The sequence below is a fragment of the Lachnellula hyalina genome (genome assembly GCF_007821495.1).
Source record: "Lachnellula hyalina strain CBS 185.66 chromosome Unknown contig00026, whole genome shotgun sequence".
Classification (NCBI taxonomy): Eukaryota; Fungi; Ascomycota; class Leotiomycetes; order Helotiales; family Lachnaceae; genus Lachnellula; species Lachnellula hyalina.
This window is the reverse complement of record NW_022157140.1, coordinates 245,348-264,572: the sequence shown is the minus strand read 5'-3', so window position 1 is coordinate 264,572 and position 19,225 is coordinate 245,348. Positions and strand designations below refer to the sequence as shown.

The 19,225-nt window shown below is 48.3% G+C and overlaps 5 protein-coding genes across 5 annotated transcripts; 2 read left to right on the top strand and 3 right to left on the bottom strand.

Annotated features, from left to right (window-relative positions):
• Window positions 1-1,027: 1,027 nt before the first annotated feature.
• Window positions 1,028-6,064, bottom strand: LHYA1_G002222 (uncharacterized protein; the record flags this gene model as incomplete). The annotated part of the gene is made up of 3 exons (XM_031147199.1): window positions 1,028-1,523; window positions 1,647-2,180; window positions 2,472-6,064. 3 exons carry the CDS (start codon window positions 6,062-6,064, stop codon window positions 1,028-1,030), a joined length of 4,623 nt encoding a protein of 1,540 aa, XP_031007526.1.
• A 508-nt stretch (window positions 6,065-6,572) lies between these two features.
• On the bottom strand, window positions 6,573-8,615 carry nop7 (Pescadillo-like protein; the record flags this gene model as incomplete). Its single annotated transcript, XM_031147198.1, has 1 exon — window positions 6,573-8,615. The coding sequence occupies one exon, from the start codon at window positions 8,613-8,615 to the stop codon at window positions 6,573-6,575; it is 2,043 nt and encodes a 680-aa protein (XP_031007528.1).
• A 322-nt stretch (window positions 8,616-8,937) lies between these two features.
• Window positions 8,938-10,318, top strand: Pigu (Phosphatidylinositol glycan anchor biosynthesis class U protein; the record flags this gene model as incomplete). The annotated part of the gene is made up of 3 exons (XM_031147197.1): window positions 8,938-9,079; window positions 9,136-9,403; window positions 9,463-10,318. The coding sequence occupies 3 exons, from the start codon at window positions 8,938-8,940 to the stop codon at window positions 10,316-10,318; spliced, it is 1,266 nt and encodes a 421-aa protein (XP_031007527.1).
• Window positions 10,319-12,782: 2,464 nt separating this feature from the next.
• On the top strand, window positions 12,783-14,693 carry LHYA1_G002219 (uncharacterized protein; the record flags this gene model as incomplete). The annotated part of the gene is made up of 2 exons (XM_031147196.1): window positions 12,783-12,986; window positions 13,065-14,693. The coding sequence occupies 2 exons, from the start codon at window positions 12,783-12,785 to the stop codon at window positions 14,691-14,693; spliced, it is 1,833 nt and encodes a 610-aa protein (XP_031007560.1).
• Window positions 14,694-15,168: 475 nt separating this feature from the next.
• On the bottom strand, window positions 15,169-17,189 carry LHYA1_G002218 (putative permease; the record flags this gene model as incomplete). Its single annotated transcript, XM_031147195.1, has 8 exons — window positions 15,169-15,333; window positions 15,384-15,566; window positions 15,625-15,747; window positions 15,796-16,131; window positions 16,179-16,402; window positions 16,458-16,844; window positions 16,894-16,941; window positions 16,994-17,189. The coding sequence occupies 8 exons, from the start codon at window positions 17,187-17,189 to the stop codon at window positions 15,169-15,171; spliced, it is 1,662 nt and encodes a 553-aa protein (XP_031007561.1).
• Window positions 17,190-19,225: the final 2,036 nt, after the last annotated feature.

Genomic DNA, 19,225 nt, shown 5'->3' with positions numbered 1-19,225 from the left:
AGGAGGAGATGGTAAAGTATGAGCTGTTGGCGGACGGAAACATTTTGTAAGTCAATCCCCTGTCCTTGTGATCAGATAATGATCACTTGAATAGGGAATTGGGGTGCAGAGTCTTTCCAGCCGCCAAGGTAGTTAGGGAGGAAGATCGGGTGAGTACTAACGGAACAGTGGGAGGACAAGGTAGAAAATCTAATTTCGACAACAACAATTCAACAACAACTTCAACACATTCAACTTCGACAGATCAACGACAACTTCAACGCATCCAACAACAATTCACCAATTTCGACAACACACAACAACGGAGGACCTCAATGGGACAGACATCAAGGAGTTGGAATTTGGAACATCAAGGAGTTGGGCAGGAGGATACGGGGATGGACTTTCAGAGGACACGGCATCACCAGGCCAAGAGATCTAGACATTCTTTCCTGGCTTCACCCAATAAGAGGTTTAGCAGGTTTTATCGAAGTCTAGAATAGATTTGGGATTGGGGTAGGAGGAACGGAATACGTCGCAGCTGTACCAACCTTTCATTCAGTGAGCTCAAATACCAAAAGTCAAAATCAAAACGCAACCAAACGAACGATTGAATAACATGATAGGAACATAATTCCAGTGACAAAAATTAGAATCAGATTATTGAGGTGACTGATCCAGGAAAGTCCTTTTTCATTTTGCGACATTCCTCACAGGTGATAAACCTCACTGGTCCTCCCACAACACTTGAAGCGCAAGGTCCAATGAAGGAATCCAGGAATCCTATTTTCTTTTTGTGATAATCCGTAACTCATTTAATTGTATTACATGGTACGGAAATTTTATTTTGAAAGGACGCATGGATCTGGAGGGTGACAGCCTTTTATATACCTCGAAAGATTAGTGTGTGCACAATCACATTATTTTATCAGTCCATTTTCAAATACTTGAGTTGCTAACACGCTACGGAGATACGCTGATGGCTGATTTGCCAATCATAACCAAGACTGATTATCAGTACTACACTGCCTGTATACTTATGCTCATATTACTGATCCCTTGTGAGACACCCCCCCCCCCCATTTCTATCATCCAGCCAGGTATAAAAGTCCGGGTGCGTGCCATCCAGTACGTCCGGCAAAACGAGACGATTGAATTTCTTCAAGAGGTAGAAATAATGGGTCGGAACGACATCATTGACAAAGAGAGACTTTTGATCGCGGAGCCGATCCTGTGTACTGAACATGGCACCGCGCGGGATCCAATTGCGAGCCCTCAAGCTGATGAGCATATACTCCTTGGCTTCTTCGAATTGTATAGCGCCTGAGACTTTGATACCGAGATGATGGAGTGCCTCGACTGTGCACTTATCCGCAAAGCAAACCTTCGTTCTACGGTCTTCTAGAATTCTACGCAGGGTCGTTGAATTAAATCCGCCAGTCTCTGAATTGAAAATCCTTTTGTGGTTGACTTTCGATAAGTTGAGAACGAAGGTGGCGCCTGAGGCGAAGGTGACGCTGATGTGGGTGACTGTCCGCAACTCCCTGCCATAAATATTAGCATCCATGAATATGTTCCACAATCAATGGAATAATTACCCCTAGCAGTAGCAGATGATAAATAGTTCCAAGACGCCAGGTACCGCCTTCTTCAGTGCAGCTAGAAACTGCCCAATCCCCTTCTCATGCTCCACGCTGATGCGAAGATGTAACCTCGATTGTGTGATGAGACGGTGCTCACCGAAGGATACACGGCTGTACTTAGTACCTAGCGGTGGCAACCCCGATAATCTGGCACGGCCGGGAGTACCATCTGAGGATGTGTCGGAATCCGAGCCCCATTGGAGATTGCTAGGATCTGGTGGAGGAGAACTAGGCCTGACGGCCAGATCTTCAGAGATGGGTGTGCCACAAGCCGTGGGATATTCGAGACTACAGGCATCCGGTGAAGGAGGGGAGCCAGGACTGACAAAGTGATATTCTAGTTGCTCATGCATGTTGTCGGTGTACGGGATATTATAAACGATAGTGTGGGATAATGAGAGTGGGAGCAATGTTTGTGATGAGGATCGGAAACAAACACCACGAGAGTGCATGTTTAATGAGTCTGAGCCGGTTGGCGAACTCATTCGGAAGCGACGATGGGAAAGGGGGGCTAAACCACGTGACTCTAAATTCATCTGCGATTGTTGACTCCTGCTGCTGTACTGATTTTAGTTTGCAAAGCAAGCAAGTAAACAAGCAGCCAAAGATGTTTAAAGCAACCAAGCCCAGCCAAGTTGAAACAACCACTCAAACCCCGCAGTTCAAACTCAATAAGAATATCATTAATAGTAATATAGTGGGTATCGTCATCAAAACAACCAATCCAGCAAGCCTTTCCCCCTTCCCCATCCAATCAATCACAACCAAAACAACCACCTGAAAATCCCCACCAACCCCCCTCCAACCCCCATCACCACCCGTGCAAGCACAACCATAAACCACACATACCACATAACGCCCACCAGCGCCCACTCAACAATCACCCAGCCCCCGCGTCTCGCCCACCTAAAGCGGCGTCGTCGCCTTCTCATCATCTTGTCGATCTTGTCCGTGACCCGCGTAATCTGCAGCGTCTGGCTGGTCACAAGGTCCTTACTAACTTCATCCGCTTCATCTCCAGCTCTGCGCGTCATGGGCGTGAGGGTCTCCGAGAGTTTGAATTGGAGGGAATCGATATTTGATATGGAGGACGAGATGGGCGTAGTGATGAATGTATCGGCGGATGATTGCAGTAGACCGGAGGAGAGCTGGATATCGTTGCTTAATATGCGCGCAGCGAGCATATGTTGCTGGCTTTTTGGCACCAGCGCAATGTCATCAGTAGCTAGTGCCGCGATACCTGTGTACGCTGCCTCATCGGTCTCCCGCAAATCTTTGAGCTCGTGTGCGCGCCGGTTTATTTCCTTCGCTTTGATACCTGGACTGAGGAGCAGTGCTCTGATACGAGCAATCTCGTGTTTCGTCATCGGACCGCGATGAAGAGAGACGCTCTGGTCAGATATACTCCATTGACGCTCCCTACTTCTGTCGTGTCTTGTTTCTAGGTTCGATAAACCGGTGATTGGTAGAGCGTTCCGGCGCTTTCCGGGGAGGCCGAGGATGGCGTTGAGACGGGCGTCAGCGCCTTCGATGCCGGGTGCGAGGCTTTCGCGACGGGAGCCAACCTCGGAGACGGACGAATCACGGGTGAAGCGGTTGTTGTGGCCCGTGTCTGGGGAAGAGCTGGGCGAGGCGTTTTGGACGTCTATTCGGGGCGGAGGCGAGAGGAGCTGGGCGCGGGAGGCTTTCCTGCGCTCTTCTCTGGCTTTGTGCTCGGCATTATCAGACCGGTTTCGAATTGGTCGTCCACGATGTTCAAAAGGTGATGTGAAAGTCGGCATATCGTTGAGATATGATGGCTTTTCTTGATCCACGAGTAGTGAATCACTGTCCTCTATTGCAGCCAAATCGCTCTGGGAAGGTTTCTCTGCTTTGGTCTTTGCTGGCTTTATATCTTCGACATCGGAATCATCGGTCGAGAACCCAGATGATTCTCCATACCCGGCCGAACTCTCCTTAGTCTTCCAAAACATATCACTGACCCTTGTGACAGGATTGCGAGTGTTTTTGAACAGTCCTCGAATTCCAGATTCTTCAGTCTTGACTTTTCGGAGACTTCCTTTCTTGGTCGCTTTATGACTCTCGTCCGTCCTCCTTGATGTGGTCTTCTTTACTGGGCTTGTTGATTGCCTGCGTTTATCTGCACTACTAGGACTATCAGAAGTATGTTCCTTGGCAGGCGTGAGAAGCTCAGAGTCGGGCGTTTGCTCGATCCTCACACGACTATGGCTTCGATTTCGACTATGGTCACGAAATGCTGGTCTGATTTTTGACCTGACTTTAGACAATGGCGTCCTCGCAGGAGAGAGGTTTCGGCCCCAGGAAGACGACAAGTCCATACCAATACTAGGGATGAACGAATTTGCTAACTTAGTAGCCCTCGACTCTGGAGAATTTGGCGCAGTCGAGTCTAGATCATCCATTGAGGGCCTGGAGCGGTGACCGGGCACCTCGAGACTTGCTCGGCCCGACGAAGTTCCATTCCTTAGCGAGTCTCTATTTGACTTACCTAGGTTGTTTACAACAGACCCAGATCTACTGTGCGAAGGTGACCAGGACTTCTGTTTTCCAGCGCTGTTCTTGTGAACAGATGATTTCTGTGAAGCACGAGACTCATCAGTTTCCCGCGAGTCAATCCGTTCAGGTCGGTTCCACTCGGTTTCTCCTGCTTCCTTGGCAAGCATTTCTTCCATCTGCTTTGCTAGAATATCTGTGCGACGGTCTCCACTTTCCTCTGTTCCGCTTCGCTTTCTTCTCAGCCGGCGAGGCCCGTCACTATCTGAAGACTCCGAATCAGATCTGCTGAGAGAGTGGATGAATTGACGTCGGTCATGAACTGAACCATTGTGCCCATGATGGATGCGTGTAGCATCACGAACATCCCGTAATTTTTGCTTCGCTTTCGAAGTAGTACCATCCGAGTACTTATCAAAATCCTCTTTGATAGATCTGAACTTCGGTAGTTGGGTATCAATCCGAAGATCCATGGTAGATGGTTCTTTTCTCACAGTATGCCCTGGAGATGGCTGAAGCTCCGGCTCTTCACTCCGCCGAGACCATGGCCTTCTAAGCTCCGCACTCTTGGGGAAGACCCTCAACCCATGACGATCCTCAATAATCTTCTTATTATCATCCTGTTCCAGCCAGAAGACATCTGCAATCATATCCGCTGGATTCGTGACCCAATCAATCCTTGGACGTTTGACCTTTGGGGCTGTAGCTTGACCCTTGCCAGCATTGCTCTGTGGTGAAGTATGCGGTGTGGCTCCAGTATCCGCTGCTTTTGAGAACGAAGGCATAAATAGACAATCTGCAGCTTGGGACTCCTCAGAAGAAGACTCCCTACGCACCTGATCTACCCAACTAGAAACCTTCGCTAGATCCCCAAATCCCTGAGCTTCCCCATCAATAGCCTTCGCATTTCTCGACCTGACTTTTCGATTCCTAATATACTGCAAAGGATTGTACTCCCTCCCCAAAGACCTTGGTGACGGCAAATTCGTACTCTCAGAAACAGTCCGTGAAACAGGGCCAGATGAAGTCGGTGATCCAGGCGCCGTACCCGCATCGCTCGTCCCTCCCGCTTGCGGTTTCAATGGCGGCACATACTGCAACAGCTGCCGATACTGCGCCATAAGCTCAATAGCAATCTTCGCCTTCTCAGCCCTAGCCAATGTACTCTCCGAAAAATTATACTGATATCCTCCTTCCTGAGTAGAATCAAATGAAGCCTGCAGCGGGCTTTGTATCGCTACTCGGGGCGAAGCAGTCATTGTCCGTTCCCCGCGATCTGGCTTCGGCGACATGTTCCGCGAGACGCGACGCTGTTGCTGGAGATGTTGGCGTAAGCTACCGCCGGCAAACCCTTCGCTGAAGGCTGGGAGAGGGCTCGATGTGTTGCGTCGTGCGGCATTTCGGCGGCTCTCGCTGAGGTTTAAGGCGAGGTTTACTATTTTCGCTGAATCGACATCGAGAGCTGGAGCTTGAGCTATGTCTTTCGTATCCCTAGCTGGTTGTTCAGAGTTTTTGTCTGCTGTAGCATCGCCGCCAAAGTCTTGCTTGTCCCTGGCTGTCTTGACATTGGCAGCTGGTGGGCTACTCCCAACATTCGATCGCCCATTTCCCTTTTGCTTTTGGGCTGCTTTGCCCTTGTGATCTCTATCCCGTCGCAATTCTATCGTGGAAGCGCGTTTCGAGGAATCCCGTTTCGCCGTGTCTCCGAGGAGGAAGCCACCACTATGCTTCGTTCTGTGACTTCTGTGACTGTCCTTCGGCACATCCAAGTCCCCATACTTACTTGCTTGCCCTCCTCCATGATCTGTTGCATTTGCAGCGGGGCCGTTCCTCTGACTAGCAACACTGCTAGATTCGCCTGTCTCTGTGCTGTCGAGGCTGTATCTCTTTCTTGAGCTGGGAATGGTGCGGCGGTCTGTCATCGTCATCGTGAGGTCTCGCAGCCGCAGACCTCTGGGTAATGGTGGTATTAAGTCATTGCTTGAGGACGGGTCGCATTGTACGGTCTCGAAATCTGTTACAGTAAAGCAGGACTAATTGCGCGGTTGTTGTCGTTCACATGCATGCGAGCTTTGTTGTCTCCTAGATTTGTTGAAGTGGTATGACGCGGCCAAATTAAAATCCGGGGAAGTGTCGCTAGTGAATAATGCTGAAAATGGATGAACGATGAACAACAACAATACCCTTGGGGAGGTACTTCTTAAAACTTAACATCTATCCTGCGACGATAATATGTCATCTTGTTCTTGTCACCATTTTTCAATTATTATAGAGGCGGCGATAGGTAAGCCAGAATGGCATAATCAAGGATTGATGTACAGCCTTTATTAACGCTGTATAAATCTATAACACATAGCTGTCAAGCGCATACTGTAACTCCATCTGACAATTTCCACCAAAACGCCCACGCCATACTTTTTGCAAATCCCTCTACATTCACGCCCTCGGAGCACCCTTCCCGGATTTTTCAATCTTTCTCCTCTTTGCCCGAAGCGCCTCGGCCTCACCATCCTTCTTCTTATTGCTATATACCATCTTCTCGAGGATCTTCCGCTTCTTACGACTCATCATCATCTTGGCTCTCTCCAGCTCCTCATCCTCTTCCTTTGCCCTCTTTGCGGCTTTCTTCTTAGCATCAGCCTTTGGATTTGCAACTTTCTCCTCCAAAGCCACACCCGTTAGTTCAGCCTCTAGCTCGCGCTGGCGTTGCAGAGCTGAATCGGCAGCCTCGTCCTCATCCTCGTCTTCAACGTCTGAAAATCCGCCAAAGTCATCGTCCTCATTATCGACAACATCAGCGTCTTCGGATTCGTCGTCCTCGGACCCGGCGATATCCATTCCTTCCGCGGTGGCATCGACTTCCATCGCTGTGAGGAATTTGGGTTCCTGTACAGCCATGTCGTCTTCGCCAGAGATATCCTCCTCCATATCGCTGTCAGCCTCCAGCTCCTCGTCCTCACGCTCTTGTTCGTTGAGAGGAGCGCTGGGATCGTATTGACCGCGTACTTTCTTCACGAAAGGACTAAGATGCGGAGGCAATTGTGCGCCGGGGCCGTAAAGATCAGGTCTCTTGAGCTCCTCGTCATTGACGCTGTCCCAGATCCATTGGGGTTGGATGTAGATTCGTCCTGGAACTCGGGATCCTGGAGATAGTTTCTGTGCGGTCTGGTTGTCTTCGACCTGTTCTACAGCTTCAGGGTCGATTTGGATCGGAGGTCGATCGACGACTTGGTGGGTTATTGAGGGGTCAAGCTCGTTATGTGTGTATGCTCCATCGCCAAGAACTGCATCCCAGCCTATCCGCTTGCACCCGAATGCCTTGAGGATGAATTCGAGAGGTTGTCGGGGGGTTTCTCGAGACAGGAAGAATGTGAAGTTGGAGAATAGAGTTGAAGGGTCGGTAGCAGAGTATGAGGGTTGAAGTAAGATATCTCCACCTGGCGCAGCAGGCTCGAACTTATCAATGGTATCCGTGGGTTGCTCTTCGTCACCGTCCACCAAAGTTTGACTCGTGGGTAGTTCCTGTTCGGCTTCCTTCTCTGGCTGATTCAGTTGCGCCATGAGCTTGTCAATTTCAGCCTGGAGCTTTGGATCCGGCTTTGAGTTCTCGCCATTGGTAATTGGCTTTGGTTGCTCAATCGCACCAACGCCATTTCCTTCCAACGAAAACGCCCCGAGTTCTGCTCCCTGATCATCTCTGTTCTTGTCGAATTTGGGTGGGTATACCAATCCAACAGATGTGTAAAGTCTGAAATTCACAAAACCCAAAAGCGTCTGGTAAAATTCCACAAACGTGCCCATGATCCTGAAATCCACATCCCCTGTAACCCTCTGATTGAACCTGTACGGCACCAACCAAAGAATATCCTGTCCCTGAATTGTAGCTTGATAGTAAATCCCCTTGATCGACAAGAAACTCTTCCTCAAACTGTTTGACATGATCAAATAGTGCTCGAATTCCAAGCACAACCGCTCACACCGCGCAATCATCTTTGCGGGTACGGTATCGGTGGAAGGCAGATTTGCGAATAGGAACAGCATCGATAAACAATCGTCCAAATCTCGCAGAGCGTCGATGAATGTAGGGTAACGCTCTCGGATGACATGATCCAGTGTATACTTCGTCCGGCCCGTCTTCTCTGGTCTCGAAGCATTGCGCTCCAATCTCGAGGCATCGTGCGCATCTCCTCGTCCAAGAGCTTTGGAGATCTTCTTCTCAAGCGCCTTCTGCTCTCTAAACTTCTGCAGTAGGGGCTCATGCAACAAATATTGAATATCCTTAGTGTAATAGAAGGTCGTGGAGGCGCTGGACGATTTCGAGGCTTTTTTCTTGCTGCGAGGTTCTCGCGGGTAGATTCCTTTCCAGATGCAGAGTTTGCGGAAATCGGGAAGACTGATTTGCAATTTTCGAACGGCTTGAGTTCTGGTGATGAAGTTCTTGGCTTGACCGGCGGTTCCTTTCTTCTTGATTCGACCCATTATTGCTGGTTTGGGTACGAGTGTCGTTTTTAAAATGGTTTGTGGAAAACGTGGGGTTGCTGAATCTTTTTTGAGAAAAAAGTTTTGGTTAAGCTTGGGGCTGCGGTGCGAAAGGCCGCTGATTGGCCAATCTTCTCACCGCCCGCGCTTGCTGCTAATGCTACCACCAGCCAGTGCAGTGGCTGATGCTTATGCTGATGCTGACTAATAGAAAGGACAGAATCGCAAGACGGCGAAGTGTGAGAGCCATTATTGGATTGGTTGTGTCTTTTGAGAGGAATTGAGCTACATTCTTTTGCACAAATACCTATCTATTGTCATAATGAGTATTGACAGGAGGAAAGCCACCATTTTTGGTGCAGCAGCCGCTGTTCGTGTTCTCCTTTTCACAGCCTTTCCAGGACTCCCGGATCTGCTCACTGCGCGCGTCGAGGTATCTACGCCGGTAACCAGCTTCAAGAGATGTAAGTTTGTGGTGTACTTTATACACTGCCTTTTGTGCCATGCTAACGTGCAATAGTACAGGAGGGTCTTTTTCTCTATAACCACAATGTCTCCCCATACGATGGCGGGGTTTACCACCAAGCTCCGATACTCCTCCCCCTATTCTCTCTCCTACCGAGCTCAGCAGAATACCCCGCCTTCACATACCTCCTCTACATACTAGTTGATCTCTTGAGCGCAAATGCCTTGATGAAGATTGCCGAATCGGGAGAGGCCGGATCTTCAAAATTATACACTTCACCCCGAAAGGACAAGAAATGGAGTAGCTATGCAATCGCGGCAGCGTAAGCCATGCCCAACTTCCTAGTCTATTTCACTTACTCAACTCTCTGAAACCATGTAGTTTCCTGTTCAATCCCTTCACAATAGCAACCTGTGTCGGCCGCCCAACCAGCGTCTTCACCACTTGCGCCATAATCCTTGCCATCTCCAAAGCCGTAATTGGATCCTCGTACGCCTCCATGTTCGCCCTCTCCATCGCCTCCTACCTCTCCATGTACCCTATTCTTCTCTTCCCACCGCTCGCTCTCCTCTGCTATGACCGGCGGCCCAAAAGCCCCCAACCCACATCCATCTATACCTCCGTTCTCCAGAACATTTTAGCCGTCGGTGGATTCATACCCTTTTTACTATACATGTCATCCCTGATCACCGGCTCGTGGGAGTTCTTGGAAAGTACATATGGGGTCCAGTTGCTGCTTCCGGATCTGACACCGAATGTGGGATTGTGGTGGTATTTCTTCATTGAGATGTTCGATTCCTTCCGCTCGTTCTTCCTAGGTGTCTTCTGGATCCACCTCTCATCCTACGTCTTCGGCCTCACGATTCGAGTACGGCGGCAACCACTCATCGTACTAACCGTCCTACTTGGTATCTTTGCTATCTTCAAACCCTATCCCTCTATTTCCGACACGTCGCTCTTCATTGCCTTGCTCCCGCTGTACAGACATGTTTTCCCGCTTATGCGGTATAGTTTCTTGGCGTCGAGCACGATCTTGTATGCAACTTTACTTGGACCTGCGTTTTACTATCTGTGGATATATGCCGGGAGTGGGAATGCCAATTTCTTTTACGCGATTACCCTAGTTTGGAGTCTGGGACTTAGTCTGTTGGTTGCGGATATTTTGTTTGCGGTCCTGAGGGATGAGCTTGAGGTTGAGAGGCCAGAGATGAAGGGGAAGGAAATACGGCAAATATAATTCAGCCAGGTACCACAACAGGTACCACAATTCAGGCCATTTATACATTTAATTTGCCGTGGTGTGATGTGAATGGAAGGCAGGTATTTGCGAACTCTCTTTGCCATATTCTTTCCCCGACAGAAGTGGCACTTACTCGCTAAAATTGGAACAGGAACACAACAGTTTAATTCATAGACAGGAACGGAGCTTCTCGATATTCATTCGACATAGATATCATCATCTTATACTTCACAAGCCCACCAAATCAAGTATACAACGCTGCGCAGCCACTGTCAACTCCACTCACATACCCAATACACACCCTCCCATCCTCTCGAAACCAGCAAGTTTCGCCTCCCGGAACCGCCGCTTAGGACAATCAATGGACGGATCAGAACCCCCTCGAAACAGCCCCATAAGTCTAGAATGTATGTATCCTTTACTAAGAAAATCAGCATACCAGAATCCAGTACACATGATGTCAAAGTGAAGCAGACCTCAACGAACCAGTTTGAACCCGAAGAGGCCGTTAACCACGTCCCCCAAATCCCTTCTATACGCCCTCCTCCCCTTCTCCATGTTTTTCAACTCCTTCTTGCTCTCCTTGATCATTCTGTCTGCCTGCTCCTTCAACTGCCTCTGCTTCTCACGGTGCTTGTCAACAGCTAGTTTGTTTAGCTCGCGGTTGCAGGCTCGTCGATGCTTGGCTTGGTTCTTCGCGTACTTTCGGTCTTCGCATCGCGTGAGGCTGCGGGTGATGCGGAAGCTGGAGCTGTGGAGGAGGGTAGGGCGTTGAATTTGTTTTGGCTGTGATTCTAGCTTCAACTGGGATCCTTGTCGTGGAGAAGGGTGGAGATGTGGAGATTCTGAAATATGTAATTTATGAGAATGAGCGTCCGCTTGGACTTTTGGCGCTATTGCCGTAGAGGCTTCGTTGGATAGTTCGAAATAGCTCTGTGATGGCAGGGAAGCTAGACGGGGTGGAGTGGGCTGCACACTTGCACGTGGGTTGGCGATGGATTTGGTGAGCGTGCCGTCTACAGACCCCAAGGTTGTAGCGCGCGAGCTGCGCCGGGTTGCGATGGACCCCTTGCGTGATTGGACACTCCCGAAAATGGAATCTGCCATGATGCTGGAGCCGACGCTGGAGCGCGAGGATGTCTCATCGATTTCCGAGACAGGCTGCTCGTCGATCTTGTAGTTAAAGGAGCAACTTGTGTCGGTGCTAGGGGGAAATGGAAACTCTTTGTGTTCCATGTACTCCTCTCTTGGTGTGGTTGGGGTGAGAGGGGAAGTCACCACGTTTTCTTCAAAGGCGAAGGTAAACTCGTTATGATCCGCATACTCTTCTCTTGGACTTGTGGGAACTTCGATATTATCTTTAAGCCTAATGGGAAGAGGAAGATTCTCTTCGCTTGCACGTCTGAATCCCACGGGTAAAGTGAGAGCAAGTGGGACTTCAGAGTCAGGTGTGAAGGGCAATCCACTGACTTGCCTAAGCTCGCTCGAGAGACCTGAGACTGGCGAGTTGGGGACGTCCATGGTGCTTCTACTGCAACTTGGGTTGTCCTCACTTACGGAAGCGCTTTCGAGTCTTTGCTGGCGCTCTGTGTGGAGAGAAGGCGCAGATTTGAATTCGGGAAGCTGGCTTGGGGCAGCATCAGGGTCTGCCACATCTGGCGGACATTCGTTTGAATCGGAGCATGCGCTGGGCGTGCGGTACATGGTGCTGTGATAGCCATCATTGAATTCATTGCGGCGACATGTGTCTGGTCGGCGCCCGCACAAGGTAATTGGGAAGTGCTCGCTGAGGACTCCTTCAGTGGGAGAGTTTGTTAGGCTGTCGATGTAGTAGTTGGAGTTGCTGTTGTAGACGGGGAAGTCTGCAATTATCATTCCTCTGTATGGCTCCATCTTAGTCAGATAGTGAGATGGTTGTAGGAGAAAGTCTTAGGAATGGGGGGGAGGAGGCTTTATTGTATGTTGCACACATGTTTTGGTGATGCGGGGGAAGACGCCCCATTTTGTATTGTTGACTTGTTTTGTTGATGATATCAGATATGCCTAGACTGTTGGGACATATAATGCTGGCGATAGTCGGGCCTTTGCTTTGGTTTATTGACCTTGATGGATGCCCTTAATGGCTAGGAAGGGAAGCTAAGTAGTAAGTGGTGCGGACTTGCTGTCATCGCTTGGCCTTACGACCTGTCAAGTGGGGAAACCTGCTCAAGAATAATATTATTAACTCACATATATACAAAGATTTATCACAGAGATGCTTTTCTTCAGATAAAGCTCCATCATCCTTTTCACTTGTGACCCTTTTGCTTAGATAGACACGTGATTGAGCCCCTTTCTCTATAAGCGAGCGGCTTATGTAAGTCGCTCAGCGGTACCCCGCGGCAGAATAAACAACTCCCAAAATTATTCCACCCCACGTCTTCCCAAAAATTCCACAACTACGAAAGATGCCACAACCAAAATGTCCGATCACAGCAATTCCTCAGACCCCGAAGAACCTGAAACATCACGGCCAAATCGCTGGCCTGGCGCCCCTTCGACTTGGCAGAGCCTAACAGCCCAAGAACGCGGTCTCGCGGCGTCTTTAGACACGTTGCGGGATAGAGATCTGAGCGTTCATTTGTATAATGCCCATGCGTTGAAGAAGCGTGCCGCTTTAGGGGTCGTATGTTTATGATTCTCTCTCAGTGTGTTTCCTTTTGGGCTTTTGGGAGCGCTGGCTAATCTATCGGTGGGAAAATAGAGACAGGATGACGAAGACGCTGCCGAACCTTTCGTTCCCCCCAAATCATGGACAGCTTGGCCGCTTCCTCCTGATACTGTACCCAAAGAGGGGGAACCGATTGGGCGAGAGGATTCAGATGAGGTGTATACATTTCAGAGGAGGGAGAAAGAAAGGGCGAGTGGTGTGTTAGAAGATGTGCTTTTTGGAATTTCGTTGAAGAGCGCGAAGGAGAGGTTTGAGGGGAGGGAGTGGGCTAGTGAGGAAGGGAGAGATGTTGATGATGAGGATGAAGATGAAGATGGTCTTGTAGCGCCTCCCGAGGAAGAGCATAGTGGTGAAGATAGAGGACCGATTATCAAGGAACAAACGCCCGAGAAGATATTATTACATCCCGTAGTGTCGACTGATGATGAGAGGTCGAGGGAGGTTCTTCGGCCTACTATCAGGCATACGCTTTTGAAGTTGGATGACGTTCTTATGGCTTTGCATCATGCGAGGAAGACTTGTCGACGATATTCATCAGTATCTGCGCCTAATACGGGCGATGAGGAGGAGTCTAGCGGCGAAGAAAATGAAGAAGGTTTGGCTAAGAGGCCACGGGGACGACCTAAGAAGTTCGAAAATTTGACACACCGATCGAGACCGGAACTCGAGCAGGAGGCAAATATGGGCGCCGAGATATTGCGAGCTAAGAAACCTGGTCGGGGTCGAAAACCGAAGCAATATCCACGCCATGCTGGCGAGACCGACCGCGAGTATCTTGTACGAATTGCCCGGCTACAAAAGAAGCCAATCCCGATATTCTCGTCTGAAGAGATAGGCACACCTTCAAGCGTCGCAAACCCGCCCAAAAAAGCTCCAGTACCTAAACTTTCGACTGCACGGAAGTCGCCCGCGCCATCCCCCTCGGCCCGTAAAGACAGAATACCATCCAGGGACGCAGACAGAAGAGCTCAGCGTAATCTTGGTCTACGTGACTGGAGCGAGGTCCTAGGCTCAGCTGCTCTTGTTGGATTTCCTCCAGATGTAATAGCACGAGCTACACAACGCTGCGCTAATCTATTCGGCGAAAGTATGACTATGAGAACGATGGTCGAAACTCCATTCGGTGGCTCAAATCCCGATACCTTGACGACATACCAACCTGAAGCCATCCCTGATTTTGAATCCTCGCTCTCGGATTCTGAAACCTCCGACAATAACGAAGAATCAGATCTAGAACACCATTCCTTCAAGCAAACTAGACCCCGAGGCAATGCCCCTAAGAAAGAAGTATGTTATTGCCCCATCAGAGACTGCCCGCGCCAAGTCCGCGGGTTTAGCAGTATGCAAGATATGCGCGCGCATCTGATGAAGGGACATAGGATGAGCAAGGAGGACATTGCTGAGTTTGAAGTGCCAAGTGATGAGGAGATGGACGGAGCGGTGCATGTTGATGGATTCTTGGGGATGGAAAAGAGGATATTGAGGGGAAGAGATAGGGGGCAGAGGAAGAGAAGGAGGGGGCAAAGTGGGACTGAGAATCGGGAAGATGACGATGAGGAGGGAAGTACGAGTGAAAAGTCAGGTTCGGACCAAGCGAGTGATGGGCAGGCAATCGTTAGAGAAGATGGAGGGAATACCGATAGTGATAATGAAGATCCATGAAGGCATAGAATAGCATATTACCATATGTGAGCAGAAAATCCATATGCTATTCTAATGGATCTTTCTGGCCTTTCCTCGCATTATTTCGCTGACTTGTGTGTTCTCAAAATAGCACCTATCACCTGCTTAAAATTCAGAAAGCACCCGGGAGATGGACCAGCAGACGCAAAAGGCAAGTCATATACAACAACAGGTATTCGCTAATAGTCACCCACCCAAATACCAATCTGTTGATTTTTAATACGACGACGCTTTTCACTTGGGACGACCGCGACTTTGACATCCAGAGAACACATCAACTTCGTCGACTACATGATTTCTCCCGTCGCATGCTTGATAGGTCAAGCTTTTTTGATCACTTGTACTAGCAATTAGAGCTACCGAGGATGGAGTTTTCCAAATGACTTCCAGTTAGACGAGCAAGCTCGATATTAGAAGATTAACAGGGCCTTCATAGATTCTATTTCTGATAATATCAAGCTGTCGAAAGCTCTTCAGGCTTAGCCTTGACAAATGTTGACCTTGGCGGGGAAATTATACTAAAACCTGAGTATAATACAAAGCTTGTACAGAATCCGAAAATGTACCCAAGGTTATATAAGTTCTCCGCACCCTGAGAAATCGACAGCGAGCTATTAATCTATGAAGTAGATTAGCAAAATATTTTAGTTATGATGAAAAGACCCTTACTGAACTTGCGAATCCGGGAATAAGAGGCACACATCCGATCAGCCATGCTGCAACGGCACGCCAATTTGTTCCAAACTTGTTATATCGATAGATCCCATTAGGTAGATACATGTCCTCGATATCATAGGTTCGGCGATGAACTATATAATAATCGGCAAGGAGAACCCCAGTGATAGGTGCGAGCTGCAAAATGTAAGTAGTCGAGTTTCATGTTTTGGAATAATGACTTCTATATGCTTACCCAAATAACATATCCATCCATGAAGTCCAGCAATGCGGTAGCTGACGATAATATATTCCAGGGTGTCAACGCCCATGCACCGATAAATGCAATGAGGTATGACCCTCGGCGAAGGTTGATATACTAGACATGTTAGCATTAGACCCAAGGAAGAGAATTATGTTAACTTACCCTAGGGAACATTGCGTTAAGATCATTTGCAGCAGAGATACAATTGGCGCTAATGTTGGAACCCAACTGGGCCAATACAAATGACAGTCCAACAAAGGCTGCCCCGGCTCGTGATTGATGACTACCAGTCCAATGAGACATAATAGTGAGCGGATCCCAGATCTCTTTGCCATAAAGGTCAGAGGCCGCTCCAGCAATGATAATGCCAATGAAAGACATAAGCATGAATGAGAGAGGAATTATGATAATCTGAACAACTATCATTCTTGAGCTGCGCGCATAGCGGGCAAAATCGTTGATGTTGACAGCCATAGTACCGTAATTTCCAAGCATGGACTGTTAAAGTTAGCTGGGATACATTAATAAGGGGGTGGTTTCCATACATTAAGGCCACTGAGAAATGCCCAAGTGTATGCAGAACCGTGCAAGGTGGTGTCTTGTTTCATAAGAGTGGTGTGAAGACCTCCACCAGATACATGACAAGCCCAACCTAGCATGCCAAATATAGCAGGCACGCAAAGGACTGTTTTGACATCAAAAAACCATCTAAGGTGTCGAGGATGGATATAGTGAAATGGCAAGACTATCAAGAAATAAATCACGTAGGCTAGGAACGAGTCGGTCAGTAGTAATGCATACAGTTTAAAATCAGATTGACATACCTGTCATCATTTGGGTAGTAATATTAGCAGACTCTGGGAGATGGTTTGGTACGTTCTGAAACGATGGCCATATAGCAATGATAACCGCATTGACACATTCGGCGCCAGTGTAAGTATTGAGGCCATACCAGAAGAAGCCGACGAGCATTCGAATGAAGACCACCACGAAGGAAAAGAAGAATCCGAAGGAGGCGCGACTTTGAATAGTATAGGGTATATGATATCTAGCGCCAATGACACTATTGGCAGTGATCGCGAGAGAGATCAAGAAGTGTCCGAGGGTAATGATGCCGATCGTAACCTTCCAAGAAAATCCCAGTGTCACAAGAGATGATCCAAGGCGCAGATTACCAGGGGCTACGGCATCACAGAGCCAATATGTGACGACTGCAAATATTAGTATTCAATCTTTTCTAATAAAACTATTTGACCTTACAGTTGTGAGACCTCCATAATTGCTTGTCAAGCGGTGTCGGATCAAGATCTGTATACTATTAGAAACTTTCTCCAGAAACTGTGTATGAGAAACGACTGACCAGAATTGCTCCACCGCCCTGCAGCACTCATGTCATTGCCACTATCAAGTCTGACATAGCTGAGGCATCTTTCAAGAATACTGTGTTTTGGTTGGCTCAGACCTTCCACTACCCCTACCTCAGATACTTTCTCAGATGTAGGACGAGAACCTCCAAGATCCTTATCAGAGAACGACATGTTTTTGATGTCTGGCATTTTGTCAAATTGGAGATATCAACATGGTCTTCTAAATGCTTTACCAACTCCTACATATATGCTCATCCAAGCACTAAATGACCACTCAATTTTAAGCTCTATCTCCACTCCATTTTTCGACGGTACGAGATAGACTATCTCATAAATTGTTTACAAAAGCCCGTAGACAGCGAGATAAATAGATAAAGATGTCCGCGTTGTGGATCACGGCCGAGATTGCACGGCATGAATTCTAATTTCGAAATAGCCCATCTACGGAGGGAAAACAATCCCACTCTTGATTATATCCGCATAGCAGCTATGATGCCGATCTGGAATCACAGCCGCTGTACCATTATACTACCTTATGGCTTCCCATCAAAAAGACGGCCGACATCTCGACATATGTCACCCTGGTTCTATGGACACGTCTTCAGCAGGCCGACCGCCTGTGCGACTAGCTCAACGTCGCCCATTGACTTGTCGGGCATGCGCGAAAAGAAAGGTCCGGTGCGACAAGATAATTCCTTGTGGGCGATGTCAAAAAAGAGGTATTGAATGCACTCGGGAAGAAGTAGTTCTTTCAACCTTATCTTTACAACGTAGGAAAGGTCGTCGAACTAGCTCTCAGCCTCAATCTCGACACAATTTAGAGATTACGAATTCGCGACCCGCTGCCTCGAGCGAACAGAGAGAGAGTCAAAATAAAGACAGCCATGAAGATCGCGATGACGATACCCGTCCATGGGAACCTACTCTGAATGAATATCCTCAAATAGGCAGGCACTCGCAATATGTGGCATATAGAAGCCCAAGTCAACACCTTTATGGAGAGACTCCAGAACTGCACAACAATAACCCAAACCGAGCTCTTACTATTCCTGGAATCATTACTACGCCGATCCACAGTTTGAGAAAAGAGACCGGGAAGGGTTCGCAATTACGGCCCCTCGTTCAGCCGGAGTTTGAAGATTTAGCCACTGGTATCGAAGGTTTAGCCTGGGGAAGGCATCAGTGCCATCGATATCCACATAGAGATTGTATACAGAGTGGAAGTCCCAATGAAATAGAAAGTGTCGACCCGAAATCAAATGTCTCTTTGAAAAGGCCTTTGGATTTCACAAAAGCTCGTGAACTGGTCGACTTCCACATACGCTATCTCTGCTGGAACCACAATGTCCTACATGTTCCTACCTTCCTACGCCAATGCGAGACGTACTGGAGTTCCGGTGTTGTCCAAGATGGTCAGTGGTTTGCTCTTTACTACGCAATCCTCAGCAGTGCGACTTGGAGCATCCAGACTTGCCCTGAGTATGTGGGCAACGTCGTTCTAGCGGGATTTGATTATTCTGCTGGCGCATTTTTCGACATGGCAATAAACGCCCTCAATGACCATAAATTTATGAGCAGACACACAGTATTTTCAATACAAGCTGTTTGCATATCTGGCATGGTTGGGAATGTTCTCGGAAAGAGTGATCTCCTTACCACGCTAGTCAACGCTTGTGTAAAAATCGCCCAATGTCTAGGACTTCATCGCATACCTGGCGAAAATAAAGAAGATGGGTGGGATGAAACTATCGAGAAAGAGGTTGGGAGGCGAGTTTGGTGGAAACTGGTGGAAATCGACTATTACTCAATGCCATACACTGGCACTTGCTGCATCAATCCACGACAATTTACTACGAACCCCCCTTTAAATTGCGACGATGAAGACCTTCAAGAGCAGGATGAGTCTTGTCTGACCTCGAGTACTTATTCCATCATCATGGCCAAGATTGCACTTTTGATTCCGGACTTGCTAGATGGAATATACAACTTGGATGACTTAACTAAACGGTACGAACATGTGATTGATATTGATAGACGGATGAGACAAGTGGTCGCAAAGATACCTGCCGTGATTATTCGAAATTGTACTACAGAAGTCACTGCAGAAGCCTCCCATGGACCTGAATGGCTGACCGTCGCGCGTCGAACATTGGCAATTTCTGCAGCAGACAAGGCTAGTTTGGCCGCAACCCCTTATACAGCAGCTCTGACTGGTTATTTAGATT